Here is a 26,840-nt window from a genome sequence, read left to right as displayed (position 1 = left end):
AACAAAAACCAGTGTGTGCCAGCCGAGTAGAGATAAACCAGTGTGTGCCAGGCGAGCACAGATAAACCAGTATGAACCAGCCAAGCAAACAAAAACCAGTGTGTGCCAGCTGAGTAGAGATAAACCAGTGTGTGCCAGGCGAGCACAGATAAACCAGTATGAACCAGCTAAGCACACAAAAACCAGTGTGTGCCAGCCGAGTTCAGATAAACCAGTGTGCCAGCCGAGCACAAATCAACCAGTATGCCAGCCGAGCACACATAAGCCAGTGTGTGCCAGCCAAGTACCGTTAAACCAGTGTGTGCCAACTGAGCACAGATAAACCAGTGTGTGCCAGCCAAGTGCAAATAAACCAGTGTGTATCAACTGAGCACAGGTAAACCAGTGTTTGCTAGCCAAGTACAGATAAACCAGTGTGTGCCAGCTGAGTACAGATAAACCAGTGTGTGCCAGCTGAGGACAGATAAACCAGTGTGTGCCAACTGAGCACAGATAAACCAGTGTGTGCCAGTTGAGTACAGATAAACCAGTGTGTGCCAACTGAGCACAGATAAACCAGTGTGTACAAGCAGAGAACAGGTAAACCAGTGTGTGCTAGCCAAGTACAGATAAACCAGTGTGTGCCAGCCGAGTACAGATAAACCAGTGTGTGCCAGCTGAGCACAGATAAACCAGTGTGTGACAGTTGAGTTCAGATAAACCAGTATGTGCAAAGTGAGTACAGATAAACCAGTATGTGCCAAGTGAGTACAGATAAACCAGTGTGTGCCAGCCGAGTTCAGATAAACCAGTGTGTGCCAGCCAAGCACAAATCAACCAGTATGCCAGCCGAGCACACATAAGCCAGTGTGTGCCAGCCAAGTACCGTTAAACCAGTGTGTGCCAACTGAGCACAGATAAACCAGTGTGTGCCAGCCAAGTGCAAATAAACCAGTGTGTATCAACTGAGCACAGGTAAACCAGTGTTTGCTAGCCAAGTACAGATAAACCAGTGTGTGCCAGCTGAGTACAGATAAACCAGTGTGTGCCAGCTGAGGACAGATAAACCAGTGTGTGCCAACTGAGCACAGATAAACCAGTGTGTGCCAGTTGAGTACAGATAAACCAGTGTGTGCCAACTGAGCACAGATAAACCAGTGTGTACAAGCCGAGAACAGGTAAACCAGTGTGTGCTAGCCAAGTACAGATAAACCAGTGTGTGCCAGCCGAGTACAGATAAACCAGTGTGTGCCAGCTGAGCACAGATAAACCAGTGTGTGACAGTTGAGTTCAGATAAACCAGTATGTGCCAAGTGAGTACAGATAAAATAGTATGTGCCAAGTGAGTACAGATAAACCAGTGTGTGCCAGCCTGCTGCCAGTCATATACTGTATATGCTGATAAGTATCTGTGAGCATCTCACACTGACACTAATCTGCATCTTTCCTAGGTATCGGCTATGCCTCTATTGTCATTGTGTCCCTCCTGAATGTGTATTACATTGTTATACTGGCATGGGGAGTGTACTACCTGCTGCAGTCCTTCCAAAGCCAACTGCCATGGGCTCTGTGCCACCAGGCCTGGAACACCGAGAGCTGCGTGGAAGATACAGCCCGGAAGAATTTGACTAAATGGCTGTCACTGAACAACACAAACTTCACCTCTCCTGTTACAGAATTCTGGGAGTAAGAGGCCCAAATCCTTTTTTATTATCTGCTGCAAATTTTCTTCCCCCTCTATCATATTACCCCTTTAGTCTAGCCCTAATCCTAACACTGTCTACTAGCTCTCATCTGAACCCTCTCTCTACTAGCCCTAATCCTAGCCCCCTGTCTACTAGCTCTCATCTTCATCCTAACCATCTGTGTACTAGCCCTAATTCTAACCCTCTGTCTACTAGCTCTCATCCTAACCATCTGTGTACTAGCCCTAATTCCAACCCTCTGTCTACTAGCTCTCACCTTAACCCTCTCTCCACTAGCCCTAATCCTAGCGCCCTGTCTACTAGCTCTCATCTTAGTCCTCTGTCTACTAGCTCTCATCCTAACCATCTGTGTACTAGCCCTAATTCCAACCCTCTGTCTACTAGCTCTCATCCTAACCATCTGTGTACTAGCCCTAATTCCAATCCTCTGTCTACTAGCTCTCACCTTAACCCTCTGTCTCCATAACCCTCATCCTAACCCTTTGTCTACTAGCTCTCATCCTAACCCTCTGTCTCCATAACTCTCATCCTAACCCTCTGTCTCCATAACTCTCATCCTAACCCTCTGTCTACTAGCCCTCATCCTAACCCACTGTCTACTAGCTCTCATCCTAACCTACTGTCTACTAGCCCTCATCCTTACCCACTGTCTTCTAGCCCTCATCCTAACCCACTGTCTAGTAGCCCTCATTATAACCTCTGTCTACTAGCCCTCATCCTAACCCACTGTCTACTAGCCCTCATCCTAATACATGGTCTACTAGCTCTCATCCTAACTACTGTCTACTAGCTCCTCTCATCCTAACCCACTGTCTACTAGCCCTCATCCTAACCTACTGTCTACTAACAATCATCCTAACCCTCTTTCTACTAGCCCTCATCCTAACCTACTGTCTACTAGCCTTCATCCTAACCCTCTGTCTATTAGCCCTTATCATAACCCCCTGTCTACTAGCCCTCATTCTAACCTACTGTCTACTAGCCCTCATCCTAACCCACTGTCTACTAGCCCTCACCCTAACCTACTGTCTACTAGCCCTCATCCTAACCTACTGTCTACTAGCTCTCATCTTAACCCACTGTCTACTAGCCCTAACCTACTGTCTACTAGCCCTCATCCTAACCAACTGTCTAGTAGCCCTTATTCTAACTCTGTTTCTACTAGCCCTCATTCTAACCCACTCTCTACTAGCTCTCATCCTAACCCACTGTCTAGTAGCCCTCATCCTAACCCACTGTCTACTAGCCCTCATACTAACCTACTGTCTACTAGCTCTCATCTTAACCCACTGTCTACTAGCCCTCACCCTAACCTACTGTCTACTAGCCCTCATCCTAACCAACTGTCTAGTAGCCCTTAGTCTAACTCTGTTTCTACTAGCCCTCATTCTAACCCACTCTCTACTAGCTCTCATCCTAACCCACTGTCTACTAGCCCTCATCCTAACCAACTGTCTAGTAGCCCTTATTCTAACTCTGTTTCTACTAGCCCTCATTCTAACCCACTCTCTACTAGCTCTCATCCTAACCCACTGTCTAGTAGCCCTCATCCTAACCCACTGTCTACTAGCCCTCATACTAACCTACTGTCTACTAGCTCTCATCTTAACCCACTGTCTACTAGCCCTCACCCTAACCTACTGTCTACTAGCCCTCATCCTAACCAACTGTCTAGTAGCCCTTATTCTAACTCTGTTTCTACTAGCCCTCATTCTAACCCACTCTCTACTAGCTCTCATCCTAACCCACTGTCTAGTAGCCCTCATCCTAACCCACTGTCTATTAGCCCTCATCATAACCTACTGTCTACTAGCCCTCATCCTAACCACTGTCTACTAGCCCTCATCCTAACCCACTGTCTACTAGCCCTCATCCTAACCAACTGTCTAGTAGCCCTTATTCTAACTCTGTTTCTACTAGCCCTCATTCTAACCCACTCTCTACTAGCTCTCATCCTAACCCACTGTCTAGTAGCCCTCATCCTAACCCACTGTCTACTAGCCCTCATACTAACCTACTGTCTACTAGCTCTCATCTTAACCCACTGTCTACTAGCCCTCACCCTAACCTACTGTCTACTAGCCCTCATCCTAACCAACTGTCTAGTAGCCCTTATTCTAACTCTGTTTCTACTAGCCCTCATTCTAACCCACTCTCTACTAGCTCTCATCCTAACCCACTGTCTAGTAGCCCTCATCCTAACCCACTGTCTATTAGCCCTCATCATAACCTACTGTCTACTAGCCCTCATCCTAACCACTGTCTACTAGCTCCTCTCATCCTAACCTACTGTCCACTAGCCCTCATCCTAACCCACTGTCTACTAGCCCTCATCCTAACCCACTGTCTACTAGCCCTCATCCTAACACACTGTCTACTAGCCCTCATCATAACCACTGTCTACTAGCTCCTCTCATCCTAACCCACTGTCTACTAGCCCTCATCCTAACCTACTGTCTACTAGCCCTCATCCTAACCCTCTTTCTTCAAGCCCTCATCCTAACCTACTGTCTACTAGCCTTCATCCTAACCCTCTGTCTATTAGCCCTTATCATAACCCCCTTTCTACTAGCCCTCATTCTAACCTACTGTCTACTAGCCCTCATCCTAACCAACTGTCTAGTAGCCCTCATTCTAACCCTGTGTCTACTAGCCCTCATCCTAACCCACTGTCTACTAGCCCTCATCCTAACCCACTGTCTAATAGCCCTCATCCTAACCCTGTGTCTACTAGCTTTCATCCTAACCCACTGTCTACTAGCCCTCATCCTAACCCTGTGTCTACTAGCTTTCATCCTAACTCTCTGTCTACTAGCCCTCATCCTAACCTACTGTCTATTAGCCCTCATCCTAACCCACTGTTCACTAGCCCTCATCCTAACCCACTCTAACCTTGTTCCTGTATTATAAGTAATTTTCATTCTGTCTTATATGTCTTGTATTTAATTCCATGTCTGATTTAAGCTGTACCACCTCTGCTGGCAAACCATTCTTTAGAATCTAATTCTACCATCAATTTACATTGTACACTGACATTTAAACATTTCACTCCTATTGTCTGAACGCTTTATCTATTAAATACATATTATTGTGCATTGGGTTGCTTTCCCATGTGGCAACTTGAGATGTGCCCACACATTGCACCAGGCTCCAGTCTCGGCATCCTGTCTATAATTACTGACTCGTTGCCATAACTCAGCTGCAATTTATACCTTATATGAAAATTGTCCACTAAACGTGCACCAGTTCTAATGACTATATGAAGTCTTTATATGTATTCACTTCTGCAGCTATAAGGAGTCAATAAGCCTCAGACAGAACTGTATATAATAGTGATTACTGAGCAAGTGTAGAGCAAACTGACATTACCAGCTGCCATATTGGGTGACATTAGGAAGCAGCAGGTACCTACTCAGTCAATTTGCACAACAAACACCCATAATGCCCCTGTTCAAATTCCTTAAAGGCACATACACTCAACAGGTTAATTGCACATCACCCATTAGCATGAATACACACCAATCTATTTACAGACCCTTTAGCTGGTGATGTAATCGCTAAAGCCACAGAATCTTAAAAGGACACAAAACAAGGTTTTTTTTTTCTTTCATGTTTCAGATAGAACATACAATTTTAAACAACCTAATTTTTTATTTTTACTTTTAAAATAAAATGTGGTTCATTATGTTGGTATTCTTTTTTTAAGGAGCAGCAATGCACTACTGGAAACCAGCTGAGTACATCAAGTGAGCCAATGACTAGAGGCATATATGTGCAGCCACCAATCAGCAGCTAGCTCCCAGTAGTGCATTGCTGCTCTTGAGCCTACCTAGGTATGCTGTAAAATTGTAAACTGCTGCACTATCTGAATCATGAAAGTGCCCCTTTTATCCTGCACATTTAAGTTCTGGTTTACAAAACTGGGAGGTTACAGAGGCAGATAAGGATTTGATGTTGTTTTTAGGGAGGCTGAGGGGTATTAACAAAACATTGGGATTGTGGTAACTAAAAAAGCACAATACGACATGTTCAAAAATCATTACCTGCCGAAAAACTGCTTTGAGATGGGGAGAAGAGCAGAAATCAGTGACTGCTAGCAGAAACTCATTACACACATGAGTGACTGATTAGCAGAATCTCATTACACACCTGAGTGACTGATTAGCAGAATCTCATTACACACCTGAGTGACTGATTAGAAGAATCTCATTACGCACCTGAGTGACTGATTAGCAGAATCTCATTGCACACCTGAGTGACTGATTAGCAGAATCTCATTGCACACCTGAGTGACTGATTAGCAGAAACTCATTACACACATGAGTGACTGATTAGCAGAATCTCATTACACACCTGAGTGACTGATTAGCAGAATCTCATTGCACACCTGAGTGACTGATTAGCAGAATCTCATTACACACCTGAGTGACTGATGAGCAGAATCTCATTACACACCTGAGTGACTGATTAGCATAATCTCATTACACACCTGAGTGACTGATTAGCAGAATCTCATTATAAATGTGAGTGACTGATTAGCAGAATCTCATTACACACCTGAGTGACTGATTAGCAGAATCTCATTACACACCTGTGTGACTGATTAGCAGAATCTCATTACACACTTGAGTGACTGATTAGCAGAATCTCATTACACATCTGAGTGACTGATTAACAGCATCTTATTACACATCTGAGTGACTTATTAGCAGAATCTTATTACACACATAAGTGACTGATTAGCAGAATCTCATTACACACCTGAGTGACTGTTTAGCAGAATCTCATTACACGCCTGAGTGACTGAATAGCAGAATCTAATTGCACACCTGAGTGACTGATTAGCAGAATCTCATTACACATCTGAGTGACTGATTAGCAGCATCTTATTACACATCTGAGTGACTGATTAGCAGAATCTCATTGCACACATAAGTGACTGATTAGCAGAATCTCATTACACACCCGAGTGACTGATTAGCAGAATCTCATTGCACACCTGAGTGACTGATTAGCAGAATCTCATTACACACCTGAGTGACTGATTAGCAGAATTTCATTACACACCTGAGTGATTAGCAGAATCTCATTACACACCTGAGTGACTGATTAGTAAAATCTCATTACACATGTGAGTGACTGGTTAGCAGAATCTCATTACACATGTAAGTGACTGATTAGCATAATCTCATTACACATCTGAGTGACTGATTAACAGAATCTCATTATACATCTGAGTGACTGATTAGCGAAATCTCATTACACACCTGAGTGACTTATTAGCGTAATCCCATTACAAACCTGCGTGACTGATTAGCAGAATCTCATTACACACCTGAGTGACTGATTAGCAAAATTTCATTACACAGGTGAATGACTGATTAGCGGAATCTCATTACACAGGTGAGTGACTGATTAGCAGAATCTCATTACACATGTGAGTGACTGATTAGCAGAATCTCATTACACATGTGAGTGACTGATTAGCAGAATCTCATTACACATGTGAGTGACTGATTAGCAGAATCTCATTACACATGTGAGTGACTGATTAGCAGAATCTCATTACACACCTGAGTGACTGATTTGCAGAATTTCTTTACACACTTGAGTAACTGATTAGCAGAAATTCATTACACAGACTGATTAGCAGAATTTCATTACACACCTGAGTGACTGATTAGCAGAATCTCATTACACACCTGAGTGACTGATTAGCAGAATCTCGTTACACACCTGAGTGACTGATTAGCAGAATCTCGTTACACACCTGAGTGACTGATTAGCATAATCTTATGACACACCTGAGTGACTGATTAGCAGAATCTCATTACACATCTGAGTGACTGATTAACAGCATCTTATTACACATCTGAGTGACTTATTAGCAGAATCTTATTACACACATAAGTGACTGATTAGCAGAATCTCATTACACACCTGAGTGACTGATTAGCAGAATCTCATTACACGCCTGAGTGACTGATTAGCAGAATCTAATTGCACACCTGAGTGACTGATTAGCAGAATCTCATTACACATCTGAGTGACTGATTAGCAGCATCTTATTACACATCTGAGTGACTGATTAGCAGAATCTCATTGCACACATAAGTGACTGATTAGCAGAATCTCATTACACACCCGAGTGACTGATTAGCAGAATCTCATTGCACACCTGAGTGACTGATTAGCAGAATCTCATTACACACCTGAGTGACTGATTAGCAGAATTTCATTACACACCTGAGTGATTAGCAGAATCTCATTACACACCTGAGTGACTGATTAGTAAAATCTCATTACACATGTGAGTGACTGGTTAGCAGAATCTCATTACACATGTGAGTGACTGATTAGCATAATCTCATTACACATCTGAGTGACTGATTAACAGAATCTCATTATACATCTGAGTGACTGATTAGCGAAATCTCATTACACACCTGAGTGACTGATTAGCAGCATCTTATTACACATCTGAGTGACTGATTAGCAGAATCTCATTGCACACATAAGTGACTGATTAGCAGAATCTCATTACACACCCGAGTGACTGATTAGCAGAATCTCATTGCACACCTGAGTGACTGATTAGCAGAATCTCATTACACACCTGAGTGACTGATTAGCAGAATTTCATTACACACCTGAGTGATTAGCAGAATCTCATTACACACCTGAGTGACTGATTAGTAAAATCTCATTACACATGTGAGTGACTGGTTAGCAGAATCTCATTACACATGTAAGTGACTGATTAGCATAATCTCATTACACATCTGAGTGACTGATTAACAGAATCTCATTATACATCTGAGTGACTGATTAGCGAAATCTCATTACACACCTGAGTGACTTATTAGCGTAATCCCATTACAAACCTGCGTGACTGATTAGCAGAATCTCATTACACACCTGAGTGACTGATTAGCAAAATTTCATTACACAGGTGAATGACTGATTAGCGGAATCTCATTACACAGGTGAGTGACTGATTAGCAGAATCTCATTACACATGTGAGTGACTGATTAGCAGAATCTCATTACACATGTGAGTGACTGATTAGCAGAATCTCATTACACATGTGAGTGACTGATTAGCAGAATCTCATTACACATGTGAGTGACTGATTAGCAGAATCTCATTACACACCTGAGTGACTGATTTGCAGAATTTCTTTACACACTTGAGTAACTGATTAGCAGAAATTCATTACACAGACTGATTAGCAGAATTTCATTACACACCTGAGTGACTGATTAGCAGAATCTCATTACACACCTGAGTGACTGATTAGCAGAATCTCGTTACACACCTGAGTGACTAATTAGCAGAATCTCGTTACACACCTGAGTGACTGATTAGCATAATCTTATGACACACCTGAGTGACTGATTAGCAGAATCTCATTACACATCTGAGTGACTGATTAACAGCATCTTATTACACATCTGAGTGACTTATTAGCAGAATCTTATTACACACATAAGTGACTGATTAGCAGAATCTCATTACACACCTGAGTGACTGATTAGCAGAATCTCATTACACGCCTGAGTGACTGATTAGCAGAATCTAATTGCACACCTGAGTGACTGATTAGCAGAATCTCATTACACATCTGAGTGACTGATTAGCAGAATCTAATTACACATCTGAGTGACTGATTAGCAGAATCTCATTGCACACATAAGTGACTGATTAGCAGAATCTCATTACACACCCGAGTGACTGATTAGCAGAATCTCATTGCACACCTGAGTGACTGATTAGCAGAATCTCATTACACACCTGAGTGACTGATTAGCAGAATTTCATTACACACCTGAGTGATTAGCAGAATCTCATTACACACCTGAGTGACTGATTAGTAAAATCTCATTACACATGTGAGTGACTGGTTAGCAGAATCTCATTACACATGTGAGTGACTGATTAGCATAATCTCATTACACATCTGAGTGACTGATTAACAGAATCTCATTATACATCTGAGTGACTGATTAGCGAAATCTCATTACACACCTGAGTGACTTATTAGCGTAATCCCATTACAAACCTGCGTGACTGATTAGCAGAATCTCATTACACACCTGAGTGACTGATTAGCAAAATTTCATTACACAGGTGAATGACTGATTAGCGGAATCTCATTACACAGGTGAGTGACTGATTAGCAGAATCTCATTACACATGTGAGTGACTGATTAGCAGAATCTCATTACACATGTGAGTGACTGATTAGCAGAATCTCATTACACATGTGAGTGACTGATTAGCAGAATCTCATTACACATGTGAGTGACTGATTAGCAGAATCTCATTACACACCTGAGTGACTGATTTGCAGAATTTCTTTACAGACTTGAGTAACTGATTAGCAGAAATTCATTACACAGACTGATTAGCAGAATTTCATTACACACCTGAGTGACTGATTAGCAGAATCTCATTACACACCTGAGTGACTGATTAGCAGAATCTCGTTACACACCTGAGTGACTGATTAGCAGAATCTCGTTACACACCTGAGTGACTGATTAGCAGAATCTCGTTACACACCTGAGTGACTGATTAGCATAATCTTATGACACACCTGAGTGATTTATTAGCATAATCTCATTACACACCTGAGTGACGGATTAGCAGAATTTCAATAGGAGCAATGTATATAATCGTGTTTGTAACGCGTCCATTGCCGTTGGCGGCTGGGCACGCATCCTCAAAGGTATGTTGGATGTGCTTGCAGCCACATCAGCATGAGACAGCTTCAGGAGCTCCAACTCTCAGCTGTAACATAACAGCTAAGAGCTGGAGCTCCTAAAGCTTCAGGCATCTGCTGCATATGGAGCCGGAGCGTGATCGGTGCTCCACCTTCATTTGAGGCCAGATGCCTGATTGTTACAGACAGTGACACTGTGTGTGTCACCGTTGGTAACGATCTTCTGCTGGTGCTGGCGGGAGGTGTGGGCGGGTGACAGCGTCTCAGCAGGAAAGGGAAGTGAGTGGGAGTGCCCTAATACAAAAAAAAAGGACAGGGGGAGAGATAGCAAAAGAGAGGGGAGAGAGAGAGCAAAAGAGAGGGGAGCGAGAGAGCAAAATAGAGGGGGAAGAGAGAGTAAAAGAAAGGGGGATGAGGAAGAGCAAAAGAGAGGGGAGGGAGAGAAAAAGAGAGGGGGAGAGGGAGAGCAAAAGAGAGGGGGATGAGGAAGAGCAAAAGAGAGGGGATAGAGAGAGCAAAAGAAAGGGAGAGAGAGAGCAAAATATAGGGGAGAGAGAGAGCAAAAGAGAGGGGAAAGAGAGAGAGGGCAAAAGAGTGGGGAGAGAGAGAGCAAAAGAGAGAGGAGAGAGAGAGCAAAAGAGAGGGGATAGAGAGAGCAAAAGAGAGGGGGGAGAGAGAGAGCAAAAGAGAGGGGGAGAGAGAGAGAGCAAAAAAAAGAGGAGAGAGAGAGAGAGCTAAAGAGAGGGGAGATAGAGAGCAAAAGAGAGGGGAGAGAGAGCAGGGGAGAGGAAGAACAAAAGAGAGGGAGAGCAAAAGAGAGGGGGGAGAGAGCAAAAGAGAGGGGGAGAGAGAGCAAAATAGAGGGGAGAGAGAGACAGCAAAAGAGAGGGGAAAGAGAGAGAGGGCAAAAGAGAGGGGAGAGAGAGACAGCAAAAGAGAGGGGAAAGAGAGAGAGGGCAAAAGAGAGGGGAGAGAGAGAGCAAAAGAGAGGGGAGAGAGAGCAAAAGAGAGGGGATAGAGAGAGCAAAAGAGAGGGGGGAGAGAGAGAGCAAAAGAGAGGGGGGAGAGAGAGAGAGCAAAAGAGAAAGGAGAGAGAGAGAGCAAAAGAGAGGGGAGATAGAGAGCAAAAGAGAGGAGATAGAGAGAGCAAATAAGAGGGGAGAGAGAGAACAAATGAGAGGGGAGAGAGAGCAGGGGAGAGGAAGAATAAAAGAGAGCAAAAGAGAGGGGGGGGAGAGCAAAAGAGAGGGGGAGAGAGAGCAAACAAGAGGGGGGAGAGAGAGCAAAAGAGAGGGGGGAGAGAGAGCAAAAGAGAAGGGGGAGAGAGAGCAAAAGAGAGGGGGAGAGAGAGCAAAAGAGAGGGGGAAAAGAGCAAAGGAGAGGGGAAGAGAGAGCAAAAGAGAGGGGGGAGAGAGAGCAAAAGAGAGGGGGGAGAGAGCAAAAGAGAGGGGTAGAGAGAGCAAAAGAGAGGGGGAAGAGAGAACAAAAGAGAGGGGAGAAAGCAAAATAGAGGGGGAGGGGGAGAGGGAGAGCAAAAGAGAGGAGGGAGAGAGAGCATAAGAAAGGGGGGAGAAAGAGCAAAAGATAGGGGGGGGAGAGAGAGAGGAAAAAGGGTGGTGAAAGAATCCACCTGGATGGATTCTTTCACCACCTGGATGCAGTGTAAGCTGCATGCAGGTGGATTCCGAAAATGGCAGGGTGGTTCCGTCACCACAATAGACTGCCCTTCCGAAAATGGCAGGGTGTTTTGGTGGTTCCGTCACCACAAAAGACTGCCCTCTGGGAAGGCTTTCCCAGAAGTCTAAATATAATTGTATTTAATTTCCATATGACATAAATTTCCTTGAGTTACTAAATCATTTTGCACCATACAGCGTTCTAGCCCAGCTGCCATATAATAAATACAGACGGAATTCCAGACCATTGGGTAGGGAAGATCTGCCAATATAAATTGTATAATTGTATTGGAAATCAGTTTAATATTCAGTAGTTATCAGTGAGATTTCACCAGCTTCACTAGTCCCTGAGGGATTTACTGCTACTAGTTCACTCATCTTTCTGCTCTTTAGTAAATCAGCTGTGTGAATTAATAAAGGGACTGGTTAGGCCTGAGAGAGCAGTAGTGAATAAACAGTGCCACGGTACTTAAAGGGACAGTCTAGTCAAAATTAAACTTTCATGATTCAGATAGGATTTATCATCAAATTTGTTTTGTTCTCTTAGTATTCATTGTTGAAAGTTAGACAGCTCTAGTTAGACAGCTCTAGTTCATGTGTGCCATATAGATAGCATTGTGCTCAATCCTGTGGAGTTATTTATAAGTCAGCACTTATTGGCTAAAATGCATGTCTGTCAAAAGAACTGAGATAAAGGGGTAGTCTGCAGAGGGTTAGATATAAGGTAATCACAGAGGTAAAAAGTATATTAAGGGACCACTCAATGCAGTAGAATTACATAAGACAATAGCACCTACTCTGGATGTCAAATAAGCTGTAGATTTTTTTTTCTGAAAATTTTTATTTTTTCTCCAATTTTCCAGCCCCCTTTATCATGTGACAGACATCAGCCAACCACAGACTAGTATACGTATAAGCTGTGAGCTTGTTCCTCAGAAAGTGTGAATATAAAAAGACTGCAACATTTGATAAAGGAAGTAAATTGGAAAGTGTTTTTTAAAACTGCTGCTCTACTTGAATCATAAAAGTTTATTTTCACTTGAGTGTCCCTTTAATATAACCGTGTTGGTTACGCAAAACTGGGGAATAGGTAATAAAAGGATTATTTTATAAACAATAAAAATGCTGGAGTAGACTGTCCCTTTAATGGTCACTAACAGACAGTAAGAGGCCCCCTAAGATTAGCAGCGGGTCGGTTATAGAACCATCATCTGTTTTTACCATACTCCTTAGGGCTGGCATGCTTGTATAGTTTGTGGCAATTGTGGTTTTAGTTATTCTAGGCACAGTGGCATCTGTCTGTACAAGGACGCATTCTGTTTCTGGGTTAAGTGTTTACTGACTGGGCAGCGTTTGCTGGCACCCCCTCCACACACACAAACCTCTCATGTCATGTTTGTGTTGTTGGTTAATTATTAACTGCAAAGTTTGATTCTGGACCATTTTGGCTGTTGTAACCATAATGTGTGCCAGTTTGGCATCGACATACTCACTACGCTCATATTCACTCATTGCCCCGATAGGCAGGTGATGGGCGCAGTAGGTCAAGGAAAAGCTCAGTGTCACAAACCAATTTAACCCATTCTCTGTCAGTTGGTGCAGTATGTTAGAAGCTCTGCAATTGTCAAGTTACAGCAGTTTATGGTATAATTGCTTTGTTTGTTAGGGTCAGGTGTTTTCCAAGGTGCCACCTGTCATTTATGGTTCTGGGAGGACACATGCCAAAGATGTGTGAGACTGATCCTTTATACAAGGCGCTGCGGTAGAAAAAAGGGCGCTACCTGCTCATTACTGCAGATCTCTGTTTCTGATTCTCACAGTGCGTGTTTCTGTAAGCCAAATATTCCTGGCTAGGACAGTGGGCACGGCCGGCCAAAGTAATCTGCAGAATGTGTCCTATATAGAATGATTAATAGCTGGACTGCCCCTAGTACCCAGCATGCACCTACATATGTACAGATGTAAATACACATATTCAATCACACACATGTACATATACATACACAATCACACACATGTACATATACATACACAATCACACACATGTACATATACATACACAATCACACACATGCACATATACATACACAATCACACACATGTACATATACATACACAATCACACATGTACATATACATACACAATCACACACATGCACATATACATACACAATCACACACATGTACATATACATAATCACACACATGTACATAAACATACACAATCACACACATGCACATATACATACACAATCACACACATGTACATAAACATACACAATCACACACATGTACATATACAATCACACACATGTACATACACATACACAATCACACACATGCACATACACAATTACACACATGTACACAAACATACACACACTTACACATGTACATATACAATTACACACATGTACATACACAATTATACACATACAATCACACGCACAATTACACACATGTACATACACAATTATACACATACAAAAACACACAATTACACACATGTACATACACAATTATACACATACAATCACACACACAATTACACACACATACACACCTACATACAAAATTACACACATATTTCTTTATATGTGTGTATGTGTATATGGTGCGCATGTACCTATCTATGTGCACGAGCAAGTATGTGCATGTGTGTGTGCATCATTGCGTGTGAGCATTTGCATGTGTGTGTGAGTATGTTAGTATTTGCATGTGTATGAGTATGAGTATGTGCATATTTATGTGTGTGAGTATGTACATGTATATTGGTGTGTATAAACATGTATGTTGTGTACATGTGCATGCATATTTGGTGCACATATCTGTGTATATTCATGTGTACGTGTGAATGTTAGAGAGAAAGCGTCTGCATTTACATGTGTAGTGTGTGTGACTGGTTATGTGTATCTGCTTGTGTATATGTGTGTGATTGCGTATGTGTGATTGTGTGTACACATGTGTGATTGTGTATGTATGTGTATGTGTGTAATTGTGTATGCACGTCTGTATAATTGTGTGTGTGTGTGATTGTGTATGTATCTGTACATGTGTGTGATTGTGTATGTGTACATGTATGTACATATGTGTGATTGTGCATGCATGTGCACATGTGTGTAACTTTGTATGTACATGTGTGTGTATATGTGTGTGTACATGTGTGTGATTGTGTATGCATATGCACATATGTGTAACTGTGTATGTACATGTGTGTAATTGTATATGTACATGTGTAAGTGTGTGTATGTTTGTGTACATGTGTGTAATTGTGTATGTGCATGTGTGTGATTGAGTATGTGCACATGTGTGTAACTGTGTATGTGCATGTGTGTAATTGTGTATGTACATGTGTGTAACTGTGTATGTACATGTGTTTATATATATATGTGTGCACATGTGTGTGATTGTGTATGTTTGTGCACATGTGTGTAACTGTGTATGTACATGTGTGTAATTGTATATGTACATGTGTAAGTGTGTGTATGTTTGTGTACATGTGTGTAATTGTATATGTACATGTGTAAGTGTGTGCATGTTTGTGTACATGTGTGTAATTGTGTATGTGCATGTGTGTGATTGAGTATGTGTATGTATGTGCACATGTGTGTAACTGTGTATGTACATGTGTGTAATTGTGTATGTACGTGTGTGTAACTGTGTAAGTACATGTGTGTAATTGTGTATGTACATGTGTGTAATTGTGTATGTACATGTATGTAATTGTGTATGTACATGTGTGTAATTGTGTATGTACATGTGTGTAATTGTGTATGTACGTGTGTGTAATTGTGTATGTACATGTGTGTAACTGTGTATGTACGTGTGTGTAATTGTGTATGTACATGTGTGCAATTGTGTATGTACATGTGTGTAACTGTGCATGTACATGTGTGTAATTGTGTATGTACATGTGTGTAACTGTGTATGTACATGTGTGTAACTGTGTATGTACATGTGTGCAATTGTGTATGTACATGTGTGTAACTGTGTATGTACATGTGTGGAATTGTGTATGTACATGTGTGTAACTGTGTATGTACATGTGTGTAATTGTGTATGTACATGTGTGTAACTGTGTATGTACATGTGTGTAATTGTGTATGTACATGTGTGTAACTGTGTATGTACATGTGTGTAACTGTGTATGTACATGTGTGGAATTGTGTATGTACGTGTGTGGAATTGTAAATGTACTTATGTGTGTGTAATTGTGTATGTACATGTGTGGAATTGTGTATGTACATGTGTGTAATTGTGTATGTACGTGTGTGGAATTGTGTATGTACATGTGTGTAACTGTGTATGTACATGTGTGTAATTGTGTATGTACATGTGTGTAACTGTGTATGTACATGTTTGTAACTGTGTATGTACATGTGTGTAATTGTGTATGTACATGTGTGTAACTGTGTATGTACATGTGTGTAATTGTGTATGTACGTGTGTGTAACTGTGTATGTACATGTGTGTATTGTGTATGTACATGTGTGTAACTGAGTATGTACATGTGTGGAATTGTGTATGTACATGTGTGTAACTGTGTATGTACATGTGTGGAATTGTGAATGTACTTATGTGTGTGTGCATGTGTGTGAACTCCTAGGCACACATGGATTATACCCTGATGTTCAGCTCATTGTATTACACACACAGACCAGAAAACCCTAGGCACATACTGATTATACCCCTGACTCTCTGAGCAGTCATGGTGTTTGGATATTGATGCACAGGCCCTCCCAGGATATGTGCGTATGCCGCAGAAAAACAGTAATACCTTTTATTAGAAGCTTTTTTGCTAATGGAAATATATTGCAAACATGTTTCTATTTCACATTGAAATACACCCATGCACATCTCATTGTTTCACTTTCTTTCCTTTTTATACTGGCCAGTGCCACACAGACTGGGAGATGCTCTTGTCTATAAAAACAGGGGTCCTGGGTACCTTTTATTGATATGTAAATATAAGTTCTGCACGTGAGTCATTTATATATCTGATCTTCTCCTACAGGCACAGAGTTCTCAGCTTATCAAAGGGAATAGATGATGTTGGGGTTATAAAGTGGGACCTGGCACTGTGCCTGCTACTCACATGGGTCATCTGCTTCTTCTGCATCTGGAAAGGAGTCCGATCTACTGGGAAGGTGAGACCCTAATCCCAGCCCCTCACTGTAACTATGGTAACCGTCTCTGTGTGACTGAGTACAGCTGCTAGGTTCATCTGAAGAGCTCTATATATTTATGTATATACATTCTGTATACTTACAGTGGTAGGATTCTCATGCACATATCTCAAAAATAGATTTTTACTGCCTCTAAAATTCTTACATTTCCAAAATGAAAACACCTGATCTGTGGTTTGTTCTGACGTACTTTGTCTATTGCAATAAATATGTACTGGTCACCTCTGTGTCCTCCAGAACAGTAACTCTCCCACCTCCCCCTAAATCAGCAACACACACAACTGAGGACACAGTCAGTCGCCTAAATACCTCCAGTTTACAGAATATTTATTTGTCTTTATCATTCTTCACTATTTAGCAACCCTTTAGCAGCACTTACAGAACCAACCAGACAACATATTGTACCACACTCAGCTGTACAAAACTTGTACCTATCCCCAACAGTATTCTACTCTATCACCTTTATTCATGTTCCTCCCTGCATACCCTGCAGCATGTGTAACTCATAAGTGTCCAGGAAAATATGGCCGAGGTGACAACACACCTTAGCTACTTAGCAATCTGTGCAACTTTTGTCATGGTCTTATATACAGAGCTACTACAGACACGTTCTGTCTATAAATATTCCAGGCAGACCAGAAAACCTTCAAAAGATATTTTATTCCATCCAGTATAACATATTAAAATAATTTTTTTTCAAATCATATTGGGGGTCATAAACATAGATAACAAGACTACATGTAGTGGAGAATTGCAAATATCCAGCAAGTCTCTACTAGCATTTTTCAGTTGTTTGAGATGCCCCTACCTGGCTATATCCTCTCCCTCCCACTGCCTGACTCCATCCTCTCCCTCCCACTCTGCCTGACTCCATCCTCCCTCTCCCCGAGCTGACCCTATCCTCACCTGGCCCCTCTAGCTGACTCTAACTTCTCCCTCCCTACTGACTCTATTATAATCTCCCCCTCTACCTGACTTTATCCTCTCCCCCAGCTGACTCTATCCTCATCTTGCCCCTCTACCTGATTTTATCCTCTCCACCATCTTACTCTATTCTCATCTCTCTTTCTCTTCCTGATTCTCTCCTCTCGCCAAGCTGACTCTATGTTCACAAACTTCCGCCTAGATTACGAGTTTGGTGTTAGCCTTAAAAAGCAGCGTTGAGGGGTCCCAGACTCCCAATGCTGCTTTTTAACGCCCGCTGGTATTACGAGTCTGGCAGGTACAGGTGTACCGCTCACTTTTCTTCCGCGACTTGAGGCTACCGCAAATTCCCTTAGGTCAATTGCGTATCCTATCTTTTTAATGGGATTTGCCTAACGCCGGTATTACGAGTCTTGGAAGAAGTGAGCGGTAGACCCTCTCCTGTCAAGACTTCTACCGCATATAAAAGTCAGTAGTTAAGAGTTTTATAGGCTAACGCCGGAACATAAAGCTCTTAACTAAAGTGCTACAAAGTACACTAACACCCATAAACTACCTATTAACCCCTAAACCGAGGCCCCCCCACATCACAAACACTAAAATAAAAAAATGTAACCCCTAATCTGCCGACCAGACATCGCCGCCACCTACATTATACCTATGAACCCCTAATCTGCTGCCCCTAACATCGCTGACACCTACATTATATTTATTAACCCCTAATCTGCCGCCCCAAACCTACAATTATTAACCACTAATCTGCTGACCGGACATCGCCGCCACTTTAATAAATGTATTAACCCCTAAACCGCCACACTCCTGCCTCGCAAACACTAGTTAAATTTTATTAACCCCTAATATGCCCCCCCCAACGTCGCCGACACCTACCTACATTTATTGACCCCTAATTTTCCGACCCCAACGTCGCCGCTACTATAATTAATGTATTAACCCCTAAACCTAAGTCTAACCCTAAGTCTACCCCCCTAACTTAAATATAATTTAAATTAAACAAAATAAATTTAACATAATGAAATAAATTAATCCTATTTAAAACTAAATACTTACCGATAAAATAAACCCTAAGCTAGCTACAATATAACTAATAGTTACCTTGTAGCTAGCTTAGGGTTTATTTTTATTTTACAGGTAAGTTTGTATTTATTTTAACTAGGTACAATAGTTATTAAATAGTTATTAACTATTTAATAACTACCTAGCTAAAATAAGTACAAAATTTCCTGTAAAATAAATCATAACCTAAGTTACAATTACACCTAACACTACACTATCATTAAACTAATTACCTAAACTACCTACAATTAATTACAATTAAATTAAATAAACTAAATTACGAAAAAAACAAAGCACTAAATTACAGAAAATAAAAAAGAATTACAAGAATTTTAAACTAATTACATCTAATCTAATCCCCCTAATAATATAAAAAAGCCCCCCAAAATAAAAAAATTTCCCTATGCCATACGGCAGAAGTCTTCATCCGATCGGGGCAGAAGAGGTCCTCCAGACGGCAGAAGGCTTCATCCAGATGGCATCTTCTATCTTCATCCTTCCGGAGCGGGTCCATCTTCAATCCAGTCGATGCGGAGCATCCTCTTCAAACGAAGTCCTAACGAAGAATAAAGGTTCCTTTAAATGACATCATCCAAGATGGCGTTCCTTGAATTCCGATTGGTTGATAGAATCCTATCAGCCAATCAGAATTAAGGTAGGAAAAATCCTATTGGCTGATGCTATCAGCCAATCGGATTGAAGTTCAATCCGATTGGCTGATCCAATCAGCCAATATGATTGACCTCACATTCTATTGGCTGATTGGAAGAGGATGCTCCGCATCGGCTGGATTGAAGATGGACCCGCTCCGCTACGGAAGGATGAAGATAGAAGATGCCACCTGGATGAAGCCTTCTGCCATCTGGAGGACCTCTTCTGCCCCGATCGGATGAAGACTTCTGCAGTATGGAGGACCACTTGTGCCCGGCTGGATGAAGACGGTCAAGGTAGGGTGATCTTCAAGGGGGTAGTGTTAGGTTTTTTTAAGGGGGGATTGGGTGGGTTTTAGAGTAGTGGTGTGTGGGTGGTGGGTTGTAATGTTGGGGGGGCTATTGTATTTTTTTTTTACAGGTGAAAGAGTTGATTACTTTGGGGCAATGCCCCGCAAAAGGCCCTTTTAAGGGCTATTTGTAATTTAGTATAGGGTAGGGAAATTTTATTATTTTGGGGGGCTTTTTATTTTATTAGGGGGATTAGATTAGGTGTAATTAGTTTAAAATTTGTGTAATTCTTTTTTTATTTTCTGTAATTTAGTGTTTTTTTTTCTCCGTAATTTAGTTTATTGAATTTAATTGTAATTAATTGTAGGTAGTTTAGGTAATTAGTTTAATGATAGTGTAGTGTTAGGTGTAATTGTAACTTAGGTTTTTTACAGGTAATTTTGTACTTATTTTAGCTAGGTAGTTATTAAATAGTTAATAACTATTTAATAACTATTGTACCTAGTTAAAATAAATACAAAGTTGCCTGTAAAATAAAAATAAACCCTAAGCTTGATACAATGTAACTATTAGTTATATTGTAGCTTGCTTAGGGTTTATTTTATCGGTAAGTATTTAGTTTTAAATAGGATTACTTTAATTTTGTTTAATATAAATTATATTTAAGTTAGGGAGGTGTTAGGGTTAGACTTAGGTTTAGGGGTTAATAACTTTATTATAGTGGCGGCGACGTTGGCGGCGGCAGATTAGGGGTTAATAAATTTAATATAGTTGCGGCGACGTTGGGGGGGCCAGATTAGGGGTTAATAAATATAATGTAGGTGTTGGCGATGTTGGGGGCAGCAGATTAGGGGTTTATAAGTATAACGTAGGTGGTGGTGGTGTCCGGAGCGGCAGATTAGGGGTTAATAATATAATGTAGGGGTCGGCGATGTCGGGGGCGGCAGATTAGGGGTTAATAAGTGTAATATTAGGGGTGTTTAGACTCGGGGTTCGTGTTAGGTGTAGACATATTTTTTATTTTCCCATAGGAATCAATGGGGCTGCGTTAGGAGCTGAACGCTGCTTTTTTGCAGGTGTTAGGTTTTTTTTCAGCCAGCTCAGCCCCATTGTTTCCTATGGGGAAATAGTGCACGAGCACGTTTTGACATCTTACCGCTACCGTAAGCAACGCTGGTATCGAGGTGAGATGTGGAGCTAAATTTTGCTCAACGCTCACTTTTCTGAGGCTAACGCCGGCTTGCAGAAAACTCGTAATACCAGCGTTGTTTAAAGGGAGTGGTAAGAAAAAAAGGAGCGTTAGCCCCGCAAGTCTTACCGACAAAAACTTGTAATCTAGCCGTTCCTCTTTCTGACTCTGTCCTCTCCCCCAGCTGACTCTGTTCTCACTAACCTTCACTTTCTTACACTATTCTCTCAACTAGTTGACTCTATTCTCACTATCTCCCTCTTTCTTTTCTATCCTCTCCCTTCCACCTATCCTGTTCTTCCCCTCTGTCCTCTCCTGTACCTGACTCTATGCTCACTTCCCCTTTTCTTTGCTCTATCCGCTTCCTCCCACCTCACTCTATTCTCTCCTCCTCCTCTTTCTGACTCTATCCTCTTCCTCTCCAGTACCTGACTCTATGCTCACTTCACTTTTTTTAACTCTATCCACTCCCTCCCACCTCACTCTATTTTCCGCTCCACCTTTGCCTTACTATCTTCTCCCGTACCTGACTCTTTGCTCACTTTCCTTTTTTTAACACTATCCTTTCCCTCCCACCTTACTCTATTCTCTCATCCCTCTCTTTCTGACTCTGTCCTCTCCCTCAGCTGACCCTGATCTCACTAACCCCCTCTTCGTGACTTTACCCTCTCCCCCCTTTTCCTGACTATTATCTCTTGCCCTCCCTATATCTCATTGTCTTCTCTCACAAACTTTGTTTTCTTGATTACTAGGTAGTGTATTTTACAGCTACGTTCCCCTTTATAATGCTCTTAGTACTACTGGTCCGTGGGGTCACTTTGCCAGGAGCTGCTGAAGGGATCAAATTCTATCTGTACCCAGACATCAGCCGCCTGCAGGACCCTCAGGTAGGAAAAAGCATCCAGACTATCTGTTGTGGTATTATGTAGGAAACAGTTCATAATGTGTGTGTCTGCATGTATGTGTGTCTGTGTGCATATATGTGTATGTGTGTGTGCGTACATGTGTATATGTGTCTGCGTGTGTGTCATTGAGCGTATATGTGTGTGTGTCTATGTGCGTATGTGTTTGTTTGCGTTCGTGTGTCTGTGTGTACATGTATCTGGGTGCGTACATGTGTGTGCCTGTGTGCGTACATATGTGTGATTCTGTGTGCGTACATGTGTGTCTTTATGCATACGTGTGTCTGTGTGCGTACATATGTGTGATTCTGTGTGCGTACATGTGTGTCTTTATGCATACGTGTGTCTGTGTGCGTACATATGTGTGATTCTGTGTGCGTACATGTGTGTCTTTATGCATACGTGTGTCTGTGTGCGTACATATGTTTGTCTCTTTGTGCTTACATGTGTGTGACTGTCACCTACACGTACTGATTGTGAGTGTGTGACTGTCACCTACATGTACTAATTGTGAGTGTGTGACTGTCACCAACATGTACTAATTGTGTGTGACTGTCACACATACTAATTGCCCCTTCTCACCCACTGTCTTGTTTCTGGGGCAGGTGTGGATAGATGCAGGGACACAGATTTTCTTCTCGTACGCCATCTGTCTAGGGGCCATGACATCACTGGGAAGCTATAACAAGTACAAATACAATTGTTACAGGCAAGTGGTGCTCGGAGTGGGTGGGAAGAGTGTGGGTTTTGCCATTGTTCATTAACACTGCTCCGTGACATGTGTATGACTTAGGGACTGTTTGCTGCTGGGATGCCTCAACAGTGGTACCAGTTTTGTGTCTGGCTTCGCAATTTTTTCCGTCCTCGGCTTCATGGCACAAGAGCAAGGTGTGGACATTGCAGATGTGGCTGAGTCAGGTACTGTATAATGCTGTGTGTGATAGTCTGGTGAGGCTGCACACAAAACTCTTGTAGGCCAAGTGGCAGTAAGGGCTGTCCTGTTAGCTGCCAGTCTCCACTTGTTGGTCAATCAATGGCTAATAAAAGGAGACTTGGGGGTCCAAGGGGCTACACCACTATTAAACAATATTTCACCAACCTATAAACTGCTCTCATGCCAGAGGTTGTAGCTTTAGAACCACTAATGAGTTTACCTTTTGCTCCCTGGGAAGAGGGGAAGACAGAGAAAACAAATAGAATCTGAGCCACAGCTGACTTCTTTCTGCATCCTGACCTCTTGAGCCAGTTCAGTTACAGCTGAGGGTTATTGGTGCTAGTGATGCCAACAGATATTGACATCTCCTTTCCTCTTTAAACTCAAAGACGCAAAATAGTCTTTTGTACAGTTATGTCACTGTGTGAACTCACTGGTAAAATAATATATGTTTAGGTGCAAATAACCCTCTAACACATTTTTTTGGACCTCTATGGTTTCCCTGGCATTGGGCACAGCCACCTACACTGCTGTGACAGTCAGATGCAGAGTGATGTGAAGACGATATCACAGTAACTTACACCAGAACTCCCTCATATGCACCAGCTGACACACAATACAGGGGGGGGCATTATAGGTAACTGAATTGCTGGCTGTGACAACACCGAGCTAAGAGAGGTCACTTCATGCTTTAGCCTGCTACCTGGTGCTTACAGATCTTAACTTTGTGATTGGGGCTAGGAGCCTTGTGGGTAGCTGACTAGTCTGTAGCTAGTTGCAGAGTCAGCCTTACAGCTCTCAGCTTTAAGCATAAGATGGGTAAATGTGCCCATGCCCAGCACAATTTCTCACTGATAGCTTGGAGTTTTCTGTGAAGGGAAATGTCAACACTGGCTCTGTAATTTGTTAACGTGACATCTTAACATTAAACACAAATGATCTAATGAAATAGGACATTTTATTTCTAAAGGGACAGTTTACTCAAAAATGCTCTCTCCTTTAATTTGTTCTCAATTATCTACTTTACCTGCTGTAGTGTATTAAATTGTTTACAAGTATTTCATTTACCCTTATATGGTTGAAATAGTTGATTTAGCCTGCGGTATCCCCACCTATTCTGAAAGTTTCTGGCCTTAGGTCCAAGCTATAGATAAGCTGTGTAAACACAGCCAGCAGAAGAAATTACACTCCGAGTGGGGTATAGATGTGATAAGCTATTAAAATTGTATTTTTCTATTGTTCTCTCCAAGTATTGGTCTTTGGTTTATGGATAAAGAAGCATGTATATGTACACAATGTGATAAAGTAATGAGATCTGATTATACCTACAAGCTCAAATCATTTTATTACGTTGATGCTTCAAATCACAAAACCAGCTAATTCATATACACAAATAAACCTTAAAAAGCAAATTCTCATAAATTTTATACTCTGCAAGTGGTAAAAAAAGTAATTGGAAACACGTTAAGGGAAATACAATTTTCCAGCATACTGTACCTTTAACTCTTTTACATGGTTAACCACATAAACAAAATGTGTTCTTACATGATATGTGTCATTATGAGGAAGTATATATAATAAATGTATAAAATAATGTCTGTTTGCAACCTGTATACTTATGAACAAGGAGCCATAATAACCATTTAGTTCTGTTTAAGGGCTGGTACTCACAACTAAATACTGTGACCCATATGTGAAACTTTGTAGCATAGCCACGCCCATTTATGTATTACATAGCCACACCCATTTATGTATTACGCAGCTACCCCAATTAATGTATTACATAGCCACACCCATTAATGTATTACATAGCCACACCCATTTATGTATTATATAGCCACACTCATATATGTATTACATAGCCCCATCCATTTATGTATTACATAGCCACACTCACATATGTATTACATAACCACACCCATTTATGTATTACACAGCTACACCCATATATGTATTACATAGCCACACCCAAATATGTATTACATAGCCCCATCCATTTATGTATTACATAGCCACACCCTCATATGTATTATATAGCGACACCCACATATGTATTACATAGCCACACTCATTTATGTATTACACAGCCACACCTATATATGTATTACATAGCCACACCCATATATGTATTACATAGCCACACCCATATATGTATTACATAGCCACACTAATTTATGTATTACATGGCCAAACTAATTTATGTATTACACAGCCACACCCATAAATGTATTACATAGCCACACTCATTTATGTATTACATAGCCACACCCATTTATGTATTACATAGCTACACCCATATATGTATTACATAGCCACACTCATTTATGTATTACACAGCCACACCCATATATGTATTACATAGCCACACTCATTTATGTATTACATAGCCAAACTAATTTATGTATTACACAGCCACACCCATATATGTATTACATAGACACACCCATTTATGTATTACACAGCCACATCCTTATATGTAGTACGCAACCACACCAATTTATGTATTCCATAGCCACACCCATATATGTATTACATAGCCACACTCAATTATGTATTACATAGCCACACTCATATATGTATTACATAGCCACACCCATTTATGTATTCCATAGCCATGTCCATATATAGATTAAATGGTCACGCCTATTTATGTATTACATAGCTTCACACATTTATGTATTACATAGCTCCGTTCAGTTATGTATTACATAGCCACACCCATTGCAATCCACCTCAAAATAAGCATATACAATATTAGTAGTATAATTTAGCCACACTGATTGCTTAAAGGGATTGGAAAAAATTATACTTTCGCTATTCAGACAGAGCATGTAATTTTTAAAATCCCTTTTATTGGGCGCCTTTGTTGAAAAGAATATGTACATATCCTCAGCAGCATCAATGCACTACTGGGAGCTAGCTGTGGCTACACACATGTCTTTTGTCATTGACTCACCAATAGTGCACTGCTGCTCTGGAGATTACTTCAACTATGCAATTAACAGGGCAATAATAGATGTGCTAACATAGAGTATTTTCTTTTTACACTGTTACAGCCCTTTAATGCAGGTTAAATTGTCAAGCTCCTCATCTCCTCCCTTACTCTGAAGCACATAACTGGCATAGGAAGAATAACTTTACAGTACTAAACCAAGCAAGGAAGGGCTAGATTAATAACCAAGTAAATAAAGTGAGTTCAGCACCAAGATTGATTATAACTTTCACCAGATCGCCCGCGAAGCAACAGGGTCTCTGATCACCCCTCCTTGTATTCAATTCAAAAGGAAGAACACAGTACTTGTGTAATTACAGCAACAACTTGCTCTCTATTGAGGTTAAACTCCCAAAATGATAAGTTAAGTTTGGGGTCAAATCAGACCCTTAATCATGCTAAAACAACACTGAATGCATGCTACATACTGAATACAGTCCAAACTATGGCACCTTAATTGCATACACCAGTCTAATTACCTGTGACAACTTCACACATTACATAAGTTATACTGACACCTAATGGTAACAAATGGTGTAACTCTTTTAACAATACATCAGTATTATATGAAATACATGAAAACAATTATTTATTTACAAATGATTAAAAAC

General features: G+C 41.2%; 1 protein-coding gene across 1 annotated transcript in view; it reads left to right on the top strand.

Moving 5' to 3' along the window:
• Positions 1-26,840, top strand: part of SLC6A6 (solute carrier family 6 member 6) — a 168,379-nt gene that overhangs the window by 111,323 nt on the left and 30,216 nt on the right. The window contains exons 4-8 of the mRNA XM_053720918.1: positions 1,431-1,665; positions 17,102-17,234; positions 22,154-22,288; positions 22,909-23,012; positions 23,097-23,221. Coding sequence (XP_053576893.1) covers positions 1,431-1,665; positions 17,102-17,234; positions 22,154-22,288; positions 22,909-23,012; positions 23,097-23,221 — 732 coding nt within the window. The remainder of the gene's footprint in view (positions 1-1,430; positions 1,666-17,101; positions 17,235-22,153; positions 22,289-22,908; positions 23,013-23,096; positions 23,222-26,840) is intronic.

This window comes from Bombina bombina, chromosome 7, assembly GCF_027579735.1.
Source record: "Bombina bombina isolate aBomBom1 chromosome 7, aBomBom1.pri, whole genome shotgun sequence".
NCBI lineage: Eukaryota > Metazoa > Chordata > Amphibia > Anura > Bombinatoridae > Bombina > Bombina bombina.
The sequence above is the reverse complement of the archived record's forward strand: the minus strand, read 5'-3'. Positions and strand labels throughout refer to the sequence as shown.